The 21,762-nt window shown below is 37.3% G+C and overlaps 1 protein-coding gene and 1 long non-coding RNA gene across 2 annotated transcripts; both read left to right on the forward strand.

The window, feature by feature from the left end:
- Positions 1-568: 568 nt before the first annotated feature.
- On the forward strand, positions 569-11,153 carry LOC116305354 (echinoderm microtubule-associated protein-like 2; the record flags this gene model as incomplete). The annotated part of the gene is given in 14 exon segments (XM_089027896.1): positions 569-673; positions 1,103-1,240; positions 2,323-2,422; positions 2,722-2,762; positions 3,306-3,422; positions 3,899-4,054; positions 6,836-6,967; positions 7,601-7,668; positions 8,084-8,172; positions 8,384-8,481; positions 9,062-9,149; positions 9,231-9,326; positions 9,955-10,085; positions 10,314-11,153. Coding segments are annotated over 14 exon segments (1,488 nt in total), but the record flags the coding sequence as incomplete, so codon positions are not given.
- Positions 11,154-15,519: 4,366 nt separating this feature from the next.
- LOC116305357 (uncharacterized) lies at positions 15,520-19,232 on the forward strand. The gene is made up of 3 exons (XR_016119382.1): positions 15,520-15,806; positions 17,281-18,081; positions 18,639-19,232. It is a non-coding gene; the product is annotated as an uncharacterized LOC116305357 (long non-coding RNA).
- The last annotated feature ends 2,530 nt before the right edge of the window (positions 19,233-21,762 follow it).

A 21,762-nucleotide genomic window follows, 5' to 3' on the forward strand; every position in this document is an offset into this window, starting at 1 on the left:
ATACAAAAACGAAGACTTCAAAGAATCATGATGCTCTGTTTCCTGATGCTCTGTTTTCGTGTGGCGGCTCTCTTACAAATATACACTCTCATATTTTTGATTTTGTTTTTAGAACTTTCTATTTACATATTTAGGATAGTCTTTTTTTTTTTTTGCTTATTATATAGTCTCATATACACCCGGTTGCGGGAGGGTCGTCGCGTGGGGGAGGGTAGGGGGTGGATGGGGGGTTGAAGGGGGCATTGATGGTTTGGCGGGGAGGGGATTTGATATGTATATATATTTTACTATTATTTATTATTATTATTCTATTTTGTATATATTTTATCGAGGGCCACCTGAAAATTATCATTTATGGTAACGGTGTTACCCTGTCTAATAAAGTTGTTATTATTATTATTATTATTATTATTATTATTATTATCATCATTTGCATTTGTTCGAGCCATTTACCAAAAAAAAAGGTTTTCGCAGAGGGTTTTCACAATTGTTGATATGCATTATTTTCATTAATAATCATTAATATACATTAATTTTTTATTAATTTACCTTATTATTTTCTTTGCAGAATGGAATAGATCGAGGGTGTTACTTGGTGTCGGTGGATGACAATGACTATCACACTATTGCCGTGTGGGACTGGGCCAAGAACAAGAAAATCGCAGATGCTAGGGTAAAGTCTTCTCACTAGATCTTTTTTTCATTTTTTTCTTTTCTCCTTTCTTCGTTTATCCCTTTCGTTCCCCAGCTCTCCTTTCTGCCTTCATTTTTTCCTTCCTTTCTTTCTTCCTTCCCCTTTTTCTTTGTTTCATTTATTCAGTTTTTTCTTTTCCCATTTTTGTTCCTACCATCCTTTTTGACTTCATTGTTTAACCCTTCATTTTCTTCCTTCCTTCCTTCCTTCTTTCCTTCCTCCATTCCTCCTCCCTCCTTTTTTTTTTCTTTTCTCGTTTTCTTTCAGTTTTTTCTTTTCTCATTCCTCCTTTCCTTCCTCTCTTCTTTCATCCCTCATATTCTCCTTCCCTACCTTCCTCCCTTTCCTTTCCCTTCCCTCCTTTCTTTTTCATTAATTCGATTTTTCTTTTCTCGTTTCCTTCCCCAGGGACACATGGACCAGGTATTAGTAGCAGAGTTCTCACCGTTCAACAACAGTCAGCTTGTCTCCTGTGGCAAACAACATATCAGCTTCTGGACTCTCGATGACAACAACAAGCTGAAATGTGATCGAGGAAGATTTGACGTAAGTGAGAGAAGATTGAAGTCATCGTCGGTATTTAACCTATCGACGTCAAAGCAGCTCAATTTGGAGGAAAAAGCAAAAGAATTCCAATCTTCTGAGAATGGAAACCTATTGTTATGTCCTCCAAATTGTGCTCCATTTCAAAGTGCTGCAAGGGGTCTATTTTATTCCCCTTTTTTTGCAGCTCATTAGTATAATCTTTGGCTCTTCATGTAAATATATTTTTAGATATATGAAAAAACTCTTCGTTTGTATGCTACATTATCGAGGCCTTACAAAACATTTTTTTCGTATCATTCTCTTTGGTCATATATATCATCTAACGTGGCTTCCATGTCTTTGGTCATTTTCGGAGATGATTGCAAACCATCTATATGTTGATGTTAGGTATAGGATCTCAGTATAAAATGAAATGACACCCTAGGGAATGACACATGGTCTGAAATGGGAAAACATTACACCATAGCTGAAAAGCATTCCTAGTACAGAAAGAAATAATACTCAAGGGAATGACACATGGTCTGAAATGGGAAAACATTGCACCATAGCTGAAAAGCATTCCTAGTAAAGAAAGAAATAATACTCTAGGGAATGACACATGGTCTGAAATGAGAAAACATTGTACCATGGCTGAAAACATTCCTAGTAAAGAAAGAAATAATACTTAAGGGAATGACACATGGTCTGAAATGGGAAAACATTACACCATAGCTGAAAAGCATTCCTATTAAAGAAAGAAATAATACTCAAGGGAATGACACATGGTCTGAAATGGGAAAACATTACACCATAGCTGAAAAGCATTCCTAGTAAAGAAAGAAATAATACTCAAGGGAATGACACATGGTCTGAAATGGGAAAACATTACACCATAGCTGAAAAGCATTCCTAGTAAACAAAAAATAATACTCAAGGGAATGACACATGATCTGAAATGGGAAAACATTGCACCATAGCTGAAAAGCATTCCTAGTAAACAAAAGAAATAATACTCAAGGGAATGACACATGATCTGAAACGGGAAAGCATTACGCCTGAGCTAAAGAGGCGTATTCATATATTTACTTCTTCGCTCGTTCCAGACACACGTCAAGCCCAAGTATGTTTCTTGTCTAACGTTCTCCAAAGAAGGTAACGTCATAACTGGTGACACGAATGGGACCATTTTTCTTTGGCCTGAAGGTAAGCCAGTGATTGGCTGATTTGTTTTTGAAATAGCGTGATTGGCGAATCTTGATTAAACAGCTGATTGGCTAGTTTCTCTATTGACTATAAATCTGATTGGCTGATCTTGATTAATTAGTTGATTGGCTAGTTTCTCCATTGACTATGAATGTGATTGGCTAATCTTTATTAATCACCTGATTGGCTAATCATTGTGAACAAGTAGATGATTGGTAGTTTCTAACAAACTATCCTATTGGCTGTTTAAATAACCAAGCTAATGATTGGCTAATTTTCCAAACATGGTTTGTTTTCAGGGAGCAACCAAATCTCAATCTCAGTCAAGAACGCTCATGACGTAAGTACGAGAGCCTAGTATGCTACAGCTAAGGTTACCAGACATGTATCCATTAAAATACAATGAATCTAAAAGTGATCTGAATTGCCCTATTTCACTATGACGCTTGTTTATGTGGGGGATAGAATCGCCAAATCCTATAGAAAATCCAACAAATTTTGCTCCTAGCGAAAGAGTTTAATCTAAAATGGCCTGGTTTTCAGATATAATGTGTTAATACTGATGTACTAAAAAATATTCTGAGCGTTTGCTGGCTATTCTATTTCTCTTCATGGATTGATATGGGTTTTAGAACAATTTTCGGTGAATTTGCGTTGATTTGACCCCCTCCGACGACCATGATCCTGTGTGTTTAAACAATAGATTGTTTTGATGTGACGTCATAGTGAAATAGGGCAATTAATCACGTTGAAATGACGTCACTGCAAAACTGAGTTGTCCTGAAGCCCACAAACATTAACGGGCAAAAAATAAAAACCTGTCTACCATTGCAATAAATAATATATATATAATAACAATATATTACTCATCTTTCATGTTTAGGGTCCAGTCTACTCTCTTCTTGTTCTGCCGAGTGGTGTTCTTTTGTCAGCCGGTGGAAGAGATGGTATTGTGAGGGCCTGGGACCGCAGACTTCAGCCAATGGGCGTTCAGCTTAAGGTAGTTTTAGTTTATGGACATTTCAGGACTATGAATACTATAAATAATGATGATGATGACGATGATGATGGTGATGGTGGTGATGATGATGGTGATGATGATGATGGTGATGATGATGGTGATGATGATGGTGATGATGATAATGATGATGATGATGATGGTATTGATGATGATGATGATGATGATGATAATGATGATGGTGATGATGATAATGATGATGGTGATGATGATAATTATTATGCTGATGATGATAATGATGATGGTGATGATGATAATGATGATGGTGATGATGATGATGACGATGATAATGATAAGATAATATGACAACGCTGATATAATAACTGTGATACTAATAATGGTGGTGATAATGACAATGTTTATGGAGATGTTAGTTATCATACCTGGTAATGAAATATAAATGTGGCATTATTTTTTAGCTATACATTATTTAATACTCGATGTTAACTCCTCCTTAGTTTCCAAGAAACGTGACTGGAATCCGAACCTTAGCAGTTGACGAGGAAAAAACGTTGTACACAGGAACTGTTAATAACAGCATCTGGACAACTGAACTGGCCTCTGGTCTGTCTCCCCTGCTGGATGTGGGGACCAAGCTGAAGACTCTTGTTGAGGTAACCTAGCCCTTTCCTCTCCTGCCTTGCCTCCTTGCCTCCTTGCCTCCTTGCCTCCTTGCCTCCTTGCCTCCTTCCCTCCTTGCCTCCTTAATAATAATTACATGTTTTACCAGGGTAAGCTCGTCAGCAAACAGCTGTTATCAAGGAGCGCCCTGGGGGCAACAAAAATTATCAACAAAATAATAAGATAATTAAATATATATATACTGTAAAATACTAAAATGTTAGTAAAAATCAATACAATTCATTAAAACATTTAAAAAATATCTTTGAGATTAGACTTAAATAATAATAAAGAATTAATCTCTTTAAGAGAGCTAGGTAGACTATTGTAAATGATAGCTCCAGAATAATAAAACGTTTTCTTGGCTGATTCAGTCCTAACTTTTGGTATGATAATATTTAAACCATTTTGTCTAGTATTATAGCCATGTGAGACATAATTAAAGTAACCATTAAAAATCTCAGGTGCAATGCCATTTAAGCACTTAAAAATAAAAATAAGCTTATGAATTGAACATCTATTTCGAAGACTCTTCCAGCCCAATTTATCTATCACCTTATCATGGTCTAAGCTACAATCCTTTAAAATTATTCGGCCAGCTTTCGTTTGTAAATGATCTAAAGAGACATTAATAGAAGCAGCCAAATTGATATTCCATGTAAAATCACAATAATCTAATTTTGGTAAAACCATAGTGGTATAGATTTTGTTAGCTGCATACGTAGTGAGACTATTTCTCAATCTACTCAGTAAGCCAAGCTGACTTGAAACTTTCTTTATAAGTCTGTGGACATGTTCTTTAAAGGATAGCGATTGGTCTAGGTATACTCCTAAATACTTATAAAAGCTCTTACGTTCAAGAATATCGTTATCTAAATAAACATCAAAGTTTAAATTAGAGTCAATTTGATTAAGTTTCATATGAGTTCCAAATACCACATATTTGGTTTTCTTGGGGTGGATGTAGAGATCATTTAACTTTGACCAATCAGCAAGGTTTTTAAGCTCGTTGTTTAGCTTTTGAGTTAACTGAGCCATGTTTGGGGCAGAGCAGTAAATAACGGTATCATCAGCATACATCAGTATTTTAGTGTTTTGTAAACAATTCGGAAGATCTGAAACATAAAGAGAAAACAACAAAGGGCCTAATACGGATCCTTGTGGTACTCCAGAAACCATAACTTGAGGATCTGACAATGAACCACCAAGAAATACTGACTGGGTACGATTTTTAAGATATTCGGCCATCCAACGTTGCTCTTTATCACAGATACCAAGTAGCTTCAGTTTTTCTAGTAAGGTAGCATGCTCAATAGTGTCAAACGCCTTTCGATAATCTACAAATACCGCACCTGTCAATAATCCCTCATCCATATTCTTTCTAATGGAGTCTGTAACGAAATTTATTGCTGCTTGCGTGGAGTACTTGCGGCGAAAACCACATTGGTATTTTGACATAAGATTGTGTTCATTAAGATACTCAATTAATTGTACTTGAACTGCCTTCTCTAGGATTTTTGATAGCACTGGTAGAATGGAAATTGGACGGTAGTTGTCCATTTCGTCTCTCCCTCCTTCCTTGAATAACGGTATAATCTTTGCATGTTTCCAGTCAAGAGGAATTTGTTGTGTTCTGATGGAAAGATTTATAATAGACGTTACAGCTGCACTAATGTACACAGCTCCATCTTTTAACAATCGTGATGGAAGACCATCAAGCCCAGTCGCTTTGTTTGTCTTTAACTGCAAGAGTTGTTTACAGACAAAGCCGATATTAACTTCACTCAAGTGGAACTTGTGATTAGTAGATCTGCTAAGGGGAAAGAAGATTGTTGACGAATGAATTTCTATTCACGCCTGATATCCGAGCTTTTACATCTGTGAAAAATTTACAAAAACTGTTAGAGATGCATTCTTTATCCGTGATAGTTTGACCATTGATCTTTAGTTGATTGATTGCATCTGCTTTTGGAGATTTACTCGGGAGGATTTTTTTAACTGCTTTCCAAAAGTTTCTCGGAGAGTCCATATTTTCTTCAATAAAGTTCCTATTATAGTCAGATTTTACACGCCTTATTGCAGCAGTAACTCGATTACGACATGAGCGATAAATGAACCAATCTTCGTCTTTCCCAGAAAGCTTTGCTTTACGTAAATGATAGTCTCTAGTGTGTATTAAGCATGAAATTTCTGGCGTCATCCAAGGATTAGAACAACCACGAACCTTTCTTGTTTTCACAGGAGCATGTAAATCACAAATTTTGGTAAAAATGCTTTTAAAATTATTCCAAGCATCATTAACACTATTAGAATAAGACACTGAGTCCCACGAAGCATTCTTTAGATCGTTCACAAAGGAATCTTTGTTGTATTTACTATAAGTACGGCCCGAAACCATGCGAGCTTGGAACTTTAAAGAATTCTTCCCTCCTTCCTCTAAAGAATCCTTCCCTCCTTCCCTTCTTCCCTGCTTCCCACCTTCCCTGCTTCCCACCTCCCTCCTTCCCTTCTTCCCTGCTTCCCACCTTCCCTGCTTCCCACCTCCCTCCTTCCCCTCCTTCCCTCATTCCCTCATTCCCTCTTCCTCCTCCTTACCTCCTTACCTCCTTACCTCCTTTCCTCCTTACCTTCTTACCTCCTTACCTCCTTACCTCCTTACCTCCTTACCTCCTTACCTCCTTACCTCCTTACCTCCTTTAAAGCAATTATTTATTACAAAATATATTTGGTCAAAACAAAATATATTTGCTAATGAAATATTAAATTGTCTCCAGGGACACACGGATGACTTACGAGGCCTGGCTTCTCATCCATCCTCTTCTTTGTTTCTTACTGCTGGTGGAGATAAATCACTAAAGCTCTGGGACGTGACTGAGAAAAATGTAGTATGGGCTGCAAAACTTCCGGTAATTTTCGATAATCATAGTCATTAATATTTGAATGAAATTTGTTGAATTCCTCTCTGGCAGATTACTCGAGTGGTTTTCCCCGAGTTTTCTGGTTTTCCTCCCTCCCCAAAACCCAAAATGCTAAATTATAATTCCATCTGTGAGTTAGCTGTGACCTGACTTAGATCAGCCCAGAGGTTGTTTCAGGGTTCGATCTGTGAGTTAGCCATGCCCTGACTTAGATCAGCCCAGAGGTTGTTTCAGGGTTCAATCTGTGAGTTAGCCATGTCCTGACTTAGATCAGCCCAGAGGTTGTTTCAGGGTTCAATCTGTGAGTTAGCCGTGCCCTGACTTAGATCAGCCCAGAGGTTGTTTCAGGGTTCAATCTGTGAGTTAGCCATGCCCTTGACTTAGATCAGCCCAGAGGTTGTTTCAGGGTTCGATCTGTGAGTTAGCCATGTCCTGACTTAGATCAGCCCAGAGGTTGTTTCAGGGTTCAATCTGTGAGTTAGCCATGTCCTGACTTAGATCAGCCCAGAGGTTGTTTCAGAGTTCGATCTGTGAGCCCAGATATTGTTTCAGGGATTGATACAATTACTTTACGTATCCTTGTCGCCTTATTGACAATGTCAACTGTATATCGTCTACCAGGCCCCAGCCCGTGCAGCAGATTTCAACCCTCGGCAAGACCTGGCAGCTATTGGTCACAAAGATGGAAGGTACGAATGTAACATCTACTTATATTTATGAGTGTGTCTTATACACCTTATAGATAATGAAACTTATAAGCGGTTTTCGTATGAGTGGGAAACATTCCGTACTGAATTAAACCACATACGCGGTACGATTGGCCGTAACATTGAAATGGCTTCCCATAAAAATGGTTATTGTATGAGTGGGAAACGTACAGGCCGCAACATTGAAATAGCTTCCCATAAGAATGGTTATCGTATGAGTGGGAAGCGTACAGGCCGTAACATTGAAATAGTTTCCATAAAAATGGATATTGTATGAGTGGGAAGCGTACGGGCCGCAACATTGAAGTGACTGCCCTTTGTCTAGACCAAAAGACTAGAATTATTCATATTTTTTTCAGTGCATATGTATATTTTGAAAACTTTTTTTCTTTATCAGTTTCGCTATTGTTCGGTCTTCGACGGGAGAGCTGCTCACGAACAAAAAATGTTCCAAAGAAAAGATATCAGAACTGAAGTTTTCTCCAAGTAAGTGATGTCAGTAATGTGGTGGGGAAAAGAAGGAAAGCAGGCTGAGGTAGGAAGGAAAAATGGAAGGAAGGAAGAAAGGTAGAAGGGAAGGAGAGAAAGAAGGAAGAAAGGCATAACGTAATGATAAGAGAAAATGAGCTACCAGAGATTCCTTCTCTTAGTTCATTTTCTCTTGTTCAAACTTTTTATGTTCTGTTGATTGTTTTAGATGGAGTTTATCTCGCTATCGCCTCTCATGATAATAACATTTATGTGTTCAAACTGCTGAATGGAGGAAAAAGTATCGAACTACTTGGCAAATGCACCGTGAGTAATGTATATGTAAAGCAAGGTATTTTGAGCTGGAGGCAAAGTTGGATTAATAAAGAGTTTTAGATTGACTTTTTTTCTTCCCGCAAACGGCAAACGTGACCACGTTTTCATAGTTTTCCTGTATTTTACTTTACCTTTTACAAACCTTCTCACCAATCGCAAATACTCTTTTGTTTTTCTACTACTTGGACTTTTTTGCGATTCTTTTTCAGTAATTTAAAAGAATTTTTTACTGGTCAACTGACATTTCACGTTTGCCGTGAACGTAAATCTAAAACTTTCTTATAAGTAACATTGACGATCATGATGATGTCGATGATGACGATCATGCCAATGATGATGATGTTGACAATGATGATGACGATGATGATGATGATGATGACGACGATGATGATGATGACTGACGTTGGTTGTGTTGATGATTATGACGATAATGTAGGGGATGGTGATGACTGACTTTGGTGGTAATGATGTTGATGATGGTGATGACGATGACGGCAGTGGTACTGAGTTTTCTGGAGAATGATTGGGATGGATTGATGCTCATTCATTTCTATTACAATAAATTCCTCAGGGACATACTAGTTTCGTCACTCACCTCGACTGGTCAGCGGACAGCACCCAGCTTCAAAGTACATCCGGGGATTACGAGTTGCTTTTCTGTAAGTAACCTCACGATGTTCATCGTTGCATCGATCTCGATTTTCCCGATATTTCATAAAATGTCTTGTCTTTATTACCAGGGGATGCCTTGAAGTGTGATCGTATCACGTCGTCAGAGAGCATGCGCAATACTGACTGGAAAACTCATAATTGTATTCTTGGGTATCCTGTGGTTGGTAAGTACTGCTAGAACACCAGAACACCACGTGTCATTCCCTAGAGTATATTTCTTTGTTTAACACTTGAACAAGAGAAGACACATGAATATGAATGCAAATGAAACAAAGAATCTCATTCTCAAGGCAATGACACGTGGTCTGAAAGAGACTCCTCGCATCACATCGGAATGCAGCTCAATTTTTGGAGGACATAACGATAGGTTTCCATTTATCAGGATATTGAAATTCTTTAGTTTTCTAAAGGGATCTATAGGAAAACATTACACCATAGCTGAAAAGCATTCCTAGTAAAGAAAGAAATAATACTCAAGGGAATGACACATGGCCTGAAATGGGAAAACATTGCACCATAGCTGAAAAGCATTCCTAGTAAAGAAAGAAATAATACTCAAGGGAATGACACATGGTCTGAAATGAGAAAACATTGCACCATTGCTGAAAAGCATTCCTAGTAAAGAAAGAAATAATACTCAAGGGAATGACACATGGTCTGAACTGGGAAAACATTGCACCATAAGCCTTCCTACTATAGAAAGAAATAATACTCAAGAGAATGGCCCGTAGTCCGCAAAAAAGATTTTCAATAATATATTCAGTAATGCCAGATGTGTACCGTTTCCTCCAGGTATTTGGCCGGCTGGTTCAGATGGGACAGACATCAATGCCGTGGACAGGTCACACTCTAAGCGTCTCCTAGCAACGGCTGATGACTTTGGTGACGTCAACCTATTCAGTTATCCTTGCTCTAACACCAAGGTAATATTCATTTCTTGGTATAGTTGATATAGACATCAGTACTGGATATAGCAAATACCCAGGCTCGCTTCTCATCATCGCGATCCGAGCTCGGTGTCATATGTGAGTAGAGTTGCTTGGTTATTCTCCTGTGCTTCAAGGGTTTTTTCTACGGGTTTTCTTGTTGAAAAAAAATGGACGTATATCTCGTCAGTAAGTCACTATCAAACGACCTTTCTTTCCAAACAGGCCAAGCCCCACGTCGCTAAGGGACACAGCGCTCACGTGACCTGTATTCGTTTTCTACATGATGACTCTCGGTTGATTTCAGTCGGTGGGCGTGACGCCAGCATCATGCAATGGAAGATCGTATCGTGAAAATAGAATAAGTATACTGTATTGCAAAACCAAGTATTGACCTTTGTACACTGGGTGAAATGTTTTCCTGTTTCAGGCCATGTTATTCTCTTGAGCATTATTTCTTTCTTTAATAGTAACACGTAAAGACGCATAAAGGACTCATATGAGAAAACATACAACAGATGAAAAGCATTCCTAGTAAACAAAGAAATAATACTCAAGGGAATGACACATGGTCTGAAATGGGAAAACATTGCATCATAGCTGAAAAGCATTCCTAGTAAAGAAAGAAAGAATACTCAAGAGAATGACACATGGTCTGAAATGGAAAAACATTACACCATAGCTGAAAAGCATTCCTAGTAAAGAAAGAAATTATACTCAAGGGAGTGACATGGTCAAAAATGCAGAAATACTGAACATGTCCATGCCTCTTGGCTCTCTTGGGAAAGGCAGGCTGCAATCAGTTTGTTTTGAAGGCTTTTCCAAAAATCATGATACTTTGTGTATCTTTATCATGAGTTTCGTCGTTAGAAGCATCATCATCATCCCTGATCATCTTCATCATCACCATCACTGATCGTCACCATCACCATCATCACTGATCATCTTCATTATCACCATCATCCAAAGTATAATGATAATAATAATTTTTGATAATACAAGAGGTGACTCAAAATCTAATATATATTAGCAATATCTCAAGGTATATTAAAACTCTCACCAATATTTTTAAAGGCGTTTCATCAATGAATATCAGTCTTGCTGATTGCTTGTGTCATCTCCCCCTCTCTCCCTCCCTCTCTCCCTCCCTCTCTCCCTCCCTCTCTTCCTCCCTCTCTCTTCCTCTCTCCCTTCATTCCTCCCTTCATCCCTTCATTCCTCCCTGGCTTCTCTTCCTATCTCCCTCTGTCCCTTCCTCCTTCCTCGCCCCCTTTCTTCCTATATATAAAATGATAGTTACATTGTAATAAAGTAGCAGAGTATCATGCAATCCGAACTATTCATTTAAACCAATCCTTACCTCGAAACGCAAATACCATTTAAAACCTGTAAAACTTGTTAGTGCTGATCTCTACAGCAAGTAAAACAGTGGAGCCCAAAGGGGTTCAAAGGAAAGCAACCAGTGAGCCCGTGTTAAGGAGCACTGATAGTCTAAGAGGGTATAGAAGTAAAATATTTACCTCTTTAATAGTCAACCCCAGTTTAAAAATATATCAACAATGCTATTGGGAAAAACAATGGCATATAAATTTCTGTTGACATCCTGCATAATTTTGCAAGGAATATCTTTACCTTATTTGGCCCGGGGGGGGGGGGGGGGGTACTCCGCCAGAATTTGGGTAGGGGTGTTCCGCTGGGATTCTGGAAGGGGCACCCTGTTTATGACAAAAAAACCCAAATTTGTAGACCCTGTTTATGACAAAAGATATAATTAATTGCACTGAGTTCCCATTTCAATTATGTCATCTCGCGTATCGTTTTTTTACGACCATAATAACCAGTTTCGGTCAATACGAATTAGAAACCCTGAATATGACAAGAAACTCAGGAAGAACTTGGAACTTGAGTGAAATTGCATACCCTGTTTATGACAAGAAGCTCGAAAAACCATACCCTGTTCAGCGGATCATCCCCGTATAGTCCATATATGGGAGTACCCCTCCCCCCTCCCCCCCCCCCCCCCCCCCCCCCCCCCCCAAGGTTATGTGGAAAGAATTGAAATTATATTGTATTTTACAAATGATATTGATTTATTCAAAAGCATGTCAGATTGCTCCAATATATTCGACATGCTCATTTTTTATGAAGTCCACTAGTGATCAGGGACCATTTAAGCTATCATCACTGCCTTTAGATTCGCTTACACTTGTTTTAGAAGTTTGAAGCGGTCGGGACAAATTCAACACTTGAGGCAGTCTGGGAACAGGAATTTTATGTAAATACATCAAATGGTCGTCAAGTTGTAGCGTCTTAAGTTTAATATTTCCAAGTCATTCTACACTTTTACCGAATATGAAGAAGAACTGTGAATACGAAAATAGCAATGATGACCTTCAGGGATCCGTCCAGACAAATCTTAAACAGGAAAAACAGGAAAATTCAGAGCTCTCGGCGAATTTCAATGACGTTATCATGAACAAAATGTGTTCTCAAAATGGCTTGAAAGGATATGGTTCCAGCTCGAAGGACGCCTCATACTCAAAGGAAATGCCCGAAGGAAAGAAGAAAAGAAAGAGAGGTTCGCCGTGCCTTTTTGAAAACTGTCGAAAATATAAGAAATTGTATATTGACTTTGAAAGCCAACTTCATCGAGTTCATCGTATGAAACTACGAGAATATGGTACAATTTTTGATAAAGATGTTGAAAAAACGCTTTTAAAAACACAAGAATCCAGCGTTAAGAAAAGAAAAATACCGAAACAAACTTTATATGAAAAGTTTGGAGGAAAACTCAAGGGATTAAATGGTTTAAAGGACGTCAACAAGGCGAGTGACAGGAAGAAAGTAAATGATAAACAAAGTAGTTTGCGTGACAGCCAAAATGACGTCATTGGAATCACGCAAAAAATGCGTGACACCCAGAAATCTCTCGAAAAGAAGAAAAACGAAAACGAAAATAATGACAATACAGATACAGTTGTATTTACTGTACAAGAGGATCCAGTGACGCAGGAATTAGATTATGAAATTATCAGAAAAGAATTTTCTTCACATTTGAGAAAAGTTACTTTTGACCTTGTACAACTGACGGAAGAAGAAAGATTTCTCGTAGAGAATTCTGGAACAAACTTGGAAATGTTGCGGCAACTTCAACACAAAAAGTTACAGAAATCGTGAAATATTTTAAGAATTAAAAAAATTGGAATTTTGGTCGGAGATGATTCGGGCAATTTTCGTAGAACCGTCGGAAGGGAGAAAAATTTAGAATGTGTCAGTGTGGATGTTTATTTTTGAATTTGTAGATTTTTTTTCTTTAATTTCTTTCGCTATTAACTTAGGTTAACCAATATCTAGCTAATACGCAAATGTGTATGTTCTTTTTTTGTCGTTTTTCTTCTCTATCTCAAACATGGTTAAGAAACCTCAGGAAGTCAAGGTGGTGTACCGTACATACTACTATTCCTATTTAGTTTTCCCTAAATGGCCAGTGTCTGACGGCCGTTTAAAGCAGATTTATAGTGGGACTTTTTTGAGAGCTTTTCCGTTGATTGAAATCTAGCAATAGGGCAATGGGAAAACATTGTACCATAGCTGAAAAGCATTCCTAGTAAAGAAAGAAATAATACTCAAGGGAATGACAAATGGTTTGAAATGGGTAAACATGTCCATGCCTCTTGACTCTCTTGGGAAAGGTGTGTTGCAATCAATCAATTTGTGTTGAAAGGTTTTCCAAAAAGCATGATAGTTTAGGTATCTTTATCATGAGTTGATAGCTAAAATCTTTTCCTGGAAAGAAAGAAATAATACTCAAGGGAATGACACATGGTTTGAAATGGGAAAACATTGCACAATAGCTGAAAAGCATTGCTAGTAAAGAAAGAAATAATACTCAAGGGAATGACAAATTGTCTGAAACGGGAAAACATTGCACCATAGCTAAAAAGCATTCCTAGTAAAGAAAGAAATAACACTCAAGTGAATGGCACATGGTCTGAAATGGGAAACTAGACCATAGCTGAAAATCATTCCAATTAAAGAAAGAAATAATAGTCAAAGGAATAACACATGGTCTGAAATGGAAATAAATACTAGTCATCTCTATTTCCATCGTCTATGAGTGAACCCTACTAGCTGTAAAACGTTTTTTTTTTTCTTTGCAGGTTTCATTCGTCGATATCATATTTCGTTTCCTTGAATGTCATCCCTGTATCGTTCACTGTGGGAGATAAAATAGATCCATTATCAATTATTGCTGGAAGTAGCCCGGGGTACCTGTTAGTGATAGTGATGTTGATAGGGGCAATTAAAGACATGGCGACGTTTTTGATATGAGGCGATAAGTCGTTCTCTCTCTTTCTTTCTTTCTTTTTTTTTTTTTTTTTTTTTTTTTTTTTAATTTTATATTTCTCTCTTCTCTTCTCTTCTCTTCTCTTCTCTTCTCTTCTCTTCTCTTCTCTCTCTTCTCTTCTCTTCTCTTCTCTTCTCTTATCTGTAAGGGAACTCTTTTATTTTCAAGAAAATACCTACGATCTTCGTGGTAGAGAGAAGTGCTTAAAGTTACCGAAACCCAGCACTGAGTTTTTAAAAAGAGCTCTCTCTTATGACGGTGCAAAAGTGTGGAACTCGTTACCCCAAAGTGTCAGACTGCCCAATAATTTAAAATCTTTTAAGAGGAATCTTTCGTCTGTTGGTCCTTAACACTTTAATTACTATAATATTTTTGGGAGGTAGATGAGAATTTTTTTCATAATCTGTCTATATATTCTTAACGTTATTATCAATTTTTGATATATATTACCTATCAACTCGGTTTTCATGAAAACCAATTTGTACATTGATGAAATTTCCCGAGATTAAATAAAAGACATCTCTCTCTCTTTCTCTCTCTCTCTCTCTCTCTCTCTCTCTCTCTCTCTCTCTCTTCTCTTCTCTTCTCTTCTCTTCTCTTCTCTTCTCTTCTCTTCTCTTCTCTTCTCTTCTCTTCTCTTCTCTTCTCTTCTCTTCTCTTCTCTTGACATTTTCAACATTCTCATTTCTATTTACTTATCATATTACAATCGTTTCCTTAAACCATACACCATATAGTTCTTCCGCCTTATCCTTATCAAAAGGACAGTTTCTATCAAACGACACTCAGCAGGAGATATCTTTCGGAAAACATGATATTCGACACCTTCAATTAGTTAACCATTAGATATTTGATATAGGCGAGGGTGGGGTGGGTGAAGGCAACATATTGTTCAATTCAAAAATGTTATGGACAAAATGGTTAATAAAAGCTTACAATGTTAAACATTTTTACAATAATTTTTTCGTGTGCGCAGATTGTTTCTTTTTTTATCATCAATAAGAGGACAGACAGAGTAAGCTGGCGTCTACGAGCGCGCGCTCTTTCCGTTGGTTGTTTTGAACACTAAAAAGTTTTCGTTCCCTTTCGTGAACAACAACAGCAACAACAAAAGGAATCAAAAAGGAGGGAAAAAGCCGGCCATCAAATCAGCAGTTCATCATAACCACATAAAGTCACGTGTTCACTTATAGACAACCCACTCCCTCCCCCTTCGGTTGAAGATTGTAGGCGTGGAAATAGCTTTACCAGGGCTAGAAAAAACCAGAGTCGTAGACCAAACAATCCATTGTGCTTATGATATCCAACTTATACGACGTCTGAAGGACAGCTACAAGAACTTTATTTATTGCCAAACTCAAGAATAAAAGGTATTGAACATTTTGAATATAAATATATCCATGGGAATCTAGATAATGCTTTCGCCTTTTCATATCTTTAATGCTTTATTCATCTCCTAAAACGTAATGTATAGGGTAGTTAACATTTTGAACATATGGATTTTTATGATTATTTTGCATTTTTTCTTCCATCAGTTATAAGCTATTTTGCCCCAAAAGCTGTAAAGCTTAACAAGGGTGCTCACATCCATAATATTTACAGTACAAAGAAAGAAAATTAGACTAGCAATTAGACTTTTTGTCTACCTTTTGATATGTGTTATTGTATGCCTTTATGGCTGGCTTCGTAGCGGTTTTTCTTTAAATAGTTGTCTTTCGGATTCGTTCTTGTTAATCACCCATTTTTCTTTCCTTTCCTTTCCTTTCCTCTATTTTTTTTTTTTTTTTTTTTTTTGTCTTTTTTTTTTTGTCTTTTTTTTTTGTTTTGTTGTTGTTGTCTTTTTCTGGTTTTTTTTTTTTTTTCTGTTTTCTTTGTTTTGTTTATGTTTGTTTTGTTTCCTTTTTTTTCTTAGTTTCTTTCCTACTTCATTTCTTTGATTCAGTTATTTTTTCCTCGTCTTTTCTTCCCTTTCCTTTCCAGCTTGTTCTAATACGCTTGAAAAACAACTGGGGGAAAAAAAAAAAAAAAAAAATTCAAATTTGAACACAAAATGACCCGTAAAAAAATGTCATTTACTGTAAGTCATACAGCAAATACAAACCAATTACTTCATTGCCTGTTTCATATTACGATATAATTGCCGTATCAATTACACAAGCCAACAAACTTATGGCCGGTTGATTTCTCGATACTTATAAAATATTAATCAAGGATGTATAATTACCAACATTATCAACAGCTCGGCGAAATAACAAATGACAATTAGGCAATAGACATTTTTTAGCTTGTCAAATACCGCTGTGTTCCTTGAAGACAGACTCATTTACTCAGAGTTTAATGAGAAAAAATAGCATGCATCATTTCTGAAAAGTATTCCTTGTAAAAGAAAGAAATTATACTTAAGGGAATGACACATGGTCTGAAATGGGAAAACAATTCACCATAGCTGAAAAGCATTCCTAGTAAAGAAAGAAAAAATACTCAAGGGAATGACACATGGTCTGAAATGAGTAAAATATTGCACCATAGCTGTAAAGCATTCCTAGTAAAGAAAGGAAATAATACTCAAGGGAATGACACATGGTCTGAAATGGGAAAACATTGCACCATAGCTGAAAAGCATTCCTAGTAAAGAAAGGAAATAATACTCAAGGGAATGACAGGGTCTGAAATGGGAAAACATTGCACCATAGTTGAAAAGCATTTCTAGTAAAGAAAGAAATAATACTCAAGGGAATAACACATAATCTGAAATGGAGAAACATTAGGCCCAAGTTAAAAAGAGGCATGATTACCGTACAGTGTATTCAAAGTTGATTCACTCATGTTGTACTTCTATTCCAGACTCATCATGAAGTGTGTGTTCTTCACTCTCTTTTTATGCGTAACTCTGACTGCCTTCTTACCAGCGTTCACTCGGGCTGGCTATCTTCGTGTGGGGAATAAATGTCTTGATGAATGCTACCAGCTGTCCCTTCAGTGTTACAAGAAGTGCTGGGAAACTAAGAGAAGAGACTGCGATGCTGTTTGTGGCCAAGATGGATTATTCACGCAATGTTTTACTGAACGAAAATGCTAGAATCCTTTAGGATCTCAGTGAATGGTTTTGAAACATAAGGAGTTTTGATAGTACACAAAACATGAGTTATTTAGTACTATAGAAATGATATTCAGCGATGATTATGCATGCATTAAAAGCTTTAAGCAACGTTTATTTGTACATTTGGATAGATGGAAGGTTCTGTTCCGTTCTGCTTTGTTTTATTCTGTTCAGTTTTCTTTATCCTCCCTTCTTTCCTCTTCTCCTTTTCCATACCATCTGCTATCAATGCAGCTTCCCGTCGCTTAACTTATACACATTTCATCGTATTTTTCATCTTCCTTGGCGACAATGATATCGGCTTCCTGGAGATCCTTTAATTCTGGTCAAACCTTATTCATTTATCTATACGAACACATGTTGCTTCTATAGATTTTAGTTACGCCCAATTAAAAAAAAAAAAAAAATAAAAAAAATCACAAAACAACTGAAAAATCTATAAATGAAAAACGGTTATCTAGAAATAACAGTTCAGTTTTGGTGCTTTTGCTCGACTAGGAACGTATCGCTCCTCCATCCTTTATCTTTAAAAATATCACGACGAAGTAAGTAGGTTTGGAATTCGTTTTCGTTTGTCTTACTCGTTTATATAAAAGTTCAAACGCAAGGGCGAGGTTTTGCATTAGAATTCAAGACCGAAAGCCGCAGGCCCGAGGTCTTGAATTCTAATGCAAAACCGAGCCCGTGCGTTTGAACTGGTTTAAAATATCAACTAAGCCCTAAATTCCATTGTTTCGATGCAAAACAGGAAATACTAAATTATAATGAATTTAGAGAGATAGACTACTGTTGCTTTGTTCTTTTGGAAATAGAGTGCTTACGATATATCCGTGTAATTAAAAACCTATCCCGGGTTTATAATTCAGCCCCGTTCTCCCCTGTTGATATCAATTCCGACCCCGGCTTTAAGAATCTGGGTTTTCCGAAGAATTTAAGAACCTACATCAAACAATGGATTTAGGGTGTGGTTGATTTTTAACTAATCAAAGTAACATCGTCTTCTCCATCCGATCATCATTGTTGTCGCCTTCGTTGTTATTTCTAATAGTGTTCTTTTGTTTCTTTATTTATTTATTTATTTATTTATTTATTTATTTTCCAGCAACGATGGCTGCAATTTCCAATTCTTTATTCGTCTTGGTGTTCATTCTTTCGTTATCTGACCTTTCGATGACTCTCCGTGAGCCTAAGTGTCCTCTTCTTTGCCATGAGCTAGCCAAGAACTGCGAAAAGAATTGCCTGCACATCAACAAAAATACCTGCAAAAACTGCTCCTTCTGCGCATCGAATATCTATCGATGTATAATGATCGACTGCGGGCAAGACAAAAACAAGACCTTCAGCAAATGTACCAAAAATCAGCTTCAGATTTATGGAAATGGTATTAGAGCGTATTACTTATGCGAAGGGAAGCAAGTGAAGCTTAGCAATTATCAACTGCAATGTATATAACCAGTAAATAGAACGACAACGCACAGAATTGAAAAATCCGCCATTTCTTGGCACGCCCGAAGCGCAGAACCACACCAAAAATCGTACCAATAGAACGAGTTCGTAGTTTGACAATTTGCACTAGTTTTCCAAAAACAAATGTAAAGGAGGAGGGAGGACCCCCCAAAAATGTAATCAGTATTATAAAATACAAATTGTAATAGAAAGTATTATTTAAATAAAGCATGGGCGTAAGTAACTCCTATACCTTGTCCCTCGCTTATATTTTTTCACAACTTTATTCAGCTTCTTAGTACTTTGGGAGAGGGGATATTTTGATCAGCAGAAAAACTGACATTTTCGTGAATACTAAGTAGGTTTACTCTTTGAATTCGACAAAATTTCGTCACAGGTTTCAAGCAACATTGACACAAATGAAGCGCTTAAAAATTTGGAGCATTAAACTCAGTTAAATAAAAAAATCTTGAAAGTAGTGAGCTTGTCGTTTTTCTGCCCTGTCTACTTTAGGCCCTGGCTAAACGAGGAAACATGTTTCCCTGAATGTTTCCTAAGGCGGCAAAACTGTCAGGAAACATCGGGAAACAATGTTTCCATGCGTCTTGGAAGCATGAAATGTTTCTGCCGCGCAGCAAAAACATTTTTTTACGTCTTGGAAGCAAAATTTGTTGCACGCAGCAATGTTTCGCATGTGGCTAAACTGGGAAACACCGAGGAAACATGCGCGCGGTTAATATGTTTCTGGACAATCTCGTACCCAGAGCCCGCGTTTCTTATTGTCTGCAGCGAAGAACGAGGGCTCTGGCATAATCCATTTTTTGGCGCATGCGCAATTTTCGAAAAAGAGATAAATTAAATCAAAGCAAAAATCGAAGGAAAAATCAAAGTAAAGATCATAGGTAAAAAAATTAGAAATCGGGAAAATATTTTTAAATTTTGGCAAGTCTTTGAACGCATGCGCTCTTGAACCGGAAGTCCAAGAAATCCTGGTCTCAAAAAATGGATTATGCCAGAGCCCTCGTTCTTCGCTGCAGACCAGAAGAAACGCAGGCTATGGGTCATGTTTCCTCGTTTAGCCAGGACCTTAGATGTTTTAGCGCGCTCGAGAGGCTGTTTCACTCTCACTCACTACCACTAATGTCATTGTTCAATACCCCACTAGCACGTCGGAATGCAGCTCAATCTGGGGGGGGGGGGGGGGGGGGGGAATGACAAAACAATAGGATTCAATTCTCATATAGAGTGGTTTTCAAAAACCCGTGAAACAAAGTGTAATAACTAAGGTGTAATAAATTGTAGAGTGCATTTAGTAAAAGCGTGAAACTTTACTAATACTAAATTGTACTATTTTGTACAAATTAGTAATTAGTAAATTTAGTGTGCACGTGCAATCAATGAACCGCGATTGTGCGAATAATCAAGTCGAGCGCAGTCGAGCGCGTTTTAGAAACGCTTGTGTACAAAAAGCAACGAAACCACTAGGTATGATTACTTTTGTGATACTGAATGCCGTGTACATTTATTGACGTTTACAGCCAGCCAGAGTATTTGTAAGGTGAGCGAGCTGTAATAGAGTAAGTAGCACTTATTCTTCTAGTGTGCCAAACCATTTCACTTGCGGTTATTTTAGCTTTAGATGTGTCTCGTGTCTTGATTTTGCAGCAGCGCGAAGGAATAGAAAGTTTAAAACCATTTCACTTGCGTATTGTGGTTATTTTAGCTTTAGGTGTGTCTCTTGTCTTGATTTTGCAGCAGCGCGAGAGAATAAAGGCTTTAAAACCATTTCACTTGCGTATTGTGGTTATTTTAGCTTTAGGTGTGTCTCTTGTCTTGATTTTGCAGCAGCTCGAAAAGGAATAAAGGCTTTAAAACCATTACATTTGCGTATTGTGGTTATTTTAGCTTTAGGTGTGTCTCTTGTCTTGATTTTGCAGCAGTGTGAGAGAATAAAGGCTTTAAAACCATTTCACTTGCGTATTGTGTTTATTTTAGCTTTAGGTGTGTCTTGTGTCTTGATTTTGCAGCAGCGCGAAGGAATAAAAGCTTTCAAACCATTTCACTTGCGTTTTGTGGTTATTTTAGCTTTAGGTGTGTCTTGTGTCTTGATCTTGCAGCAGCGCGAAGGAATAAAAGCTTTCAAACCATTTCACTTGCGTTTTGTGGTTATTTTAGCTTTAGATGTGTCTCTTGTCTTGATTTTGCAGGAATTGATAAAAACTTTCAAACCATTTCACTTGTGTATTGTGTTATTTTTTATTCGACGCACGTGCGCATTTGCTCTTCACGCTTCAACTAATTTTTAACAAAATAGTACTAAATTGTACTATTTAGCAATTAGAGTTTCACGCTTTTATTAAAAGCACTCTAATACACCGAAAACACAAAAGAAAATGAAAAGAAAATGCGGACAATAAAGTGTATTAAAGCGTAATATGCTAAAGTGTATTTCACGGGTTTTTGAAAAACCACTTTATTATTTTACTATAATTTATATAGATATAAACTTGCTTTCTCAGGAGATTGGAATTCTTTTAATTTGTTTTGTACCGCCCAGATCGAGCTGCTTTGATTCTACATGCAAGGGGTCTATGAGCTCATTGCTGTGACCCATGTGTTATTAGAGAGTTTTAGATTTACGTTCACTGGCAAACGTGAAACGTCAGTTGACCAGTAAAAAATTCTTTTAAATTACTGAAAAAGAATCGCAAAAAAGTTCAAGTAGTAGAAAAACGAAAGATTATTTGCGATTGATGAGAAGGTTTGTAAAAGTAAAGTAA

This window comes from Actinia tenebrosa, unplaced genomic scaffold, assembly GCF_029948245.1.
Source record: "Actinia tenebrosa isolate PJP-AT-01 unplaced genomic scaffold, QUT_ActTen_1.0 PGA_scaffold0__85_contigs__length_37466705, whole genome shotgun sequence".
Taxonomy (NCBI): Eukaryota; Metazoa; Cnidaria; class Anthozoa; order Actiniaria; family Actiniidae; genus Actinia; species Actinia tenebrosa.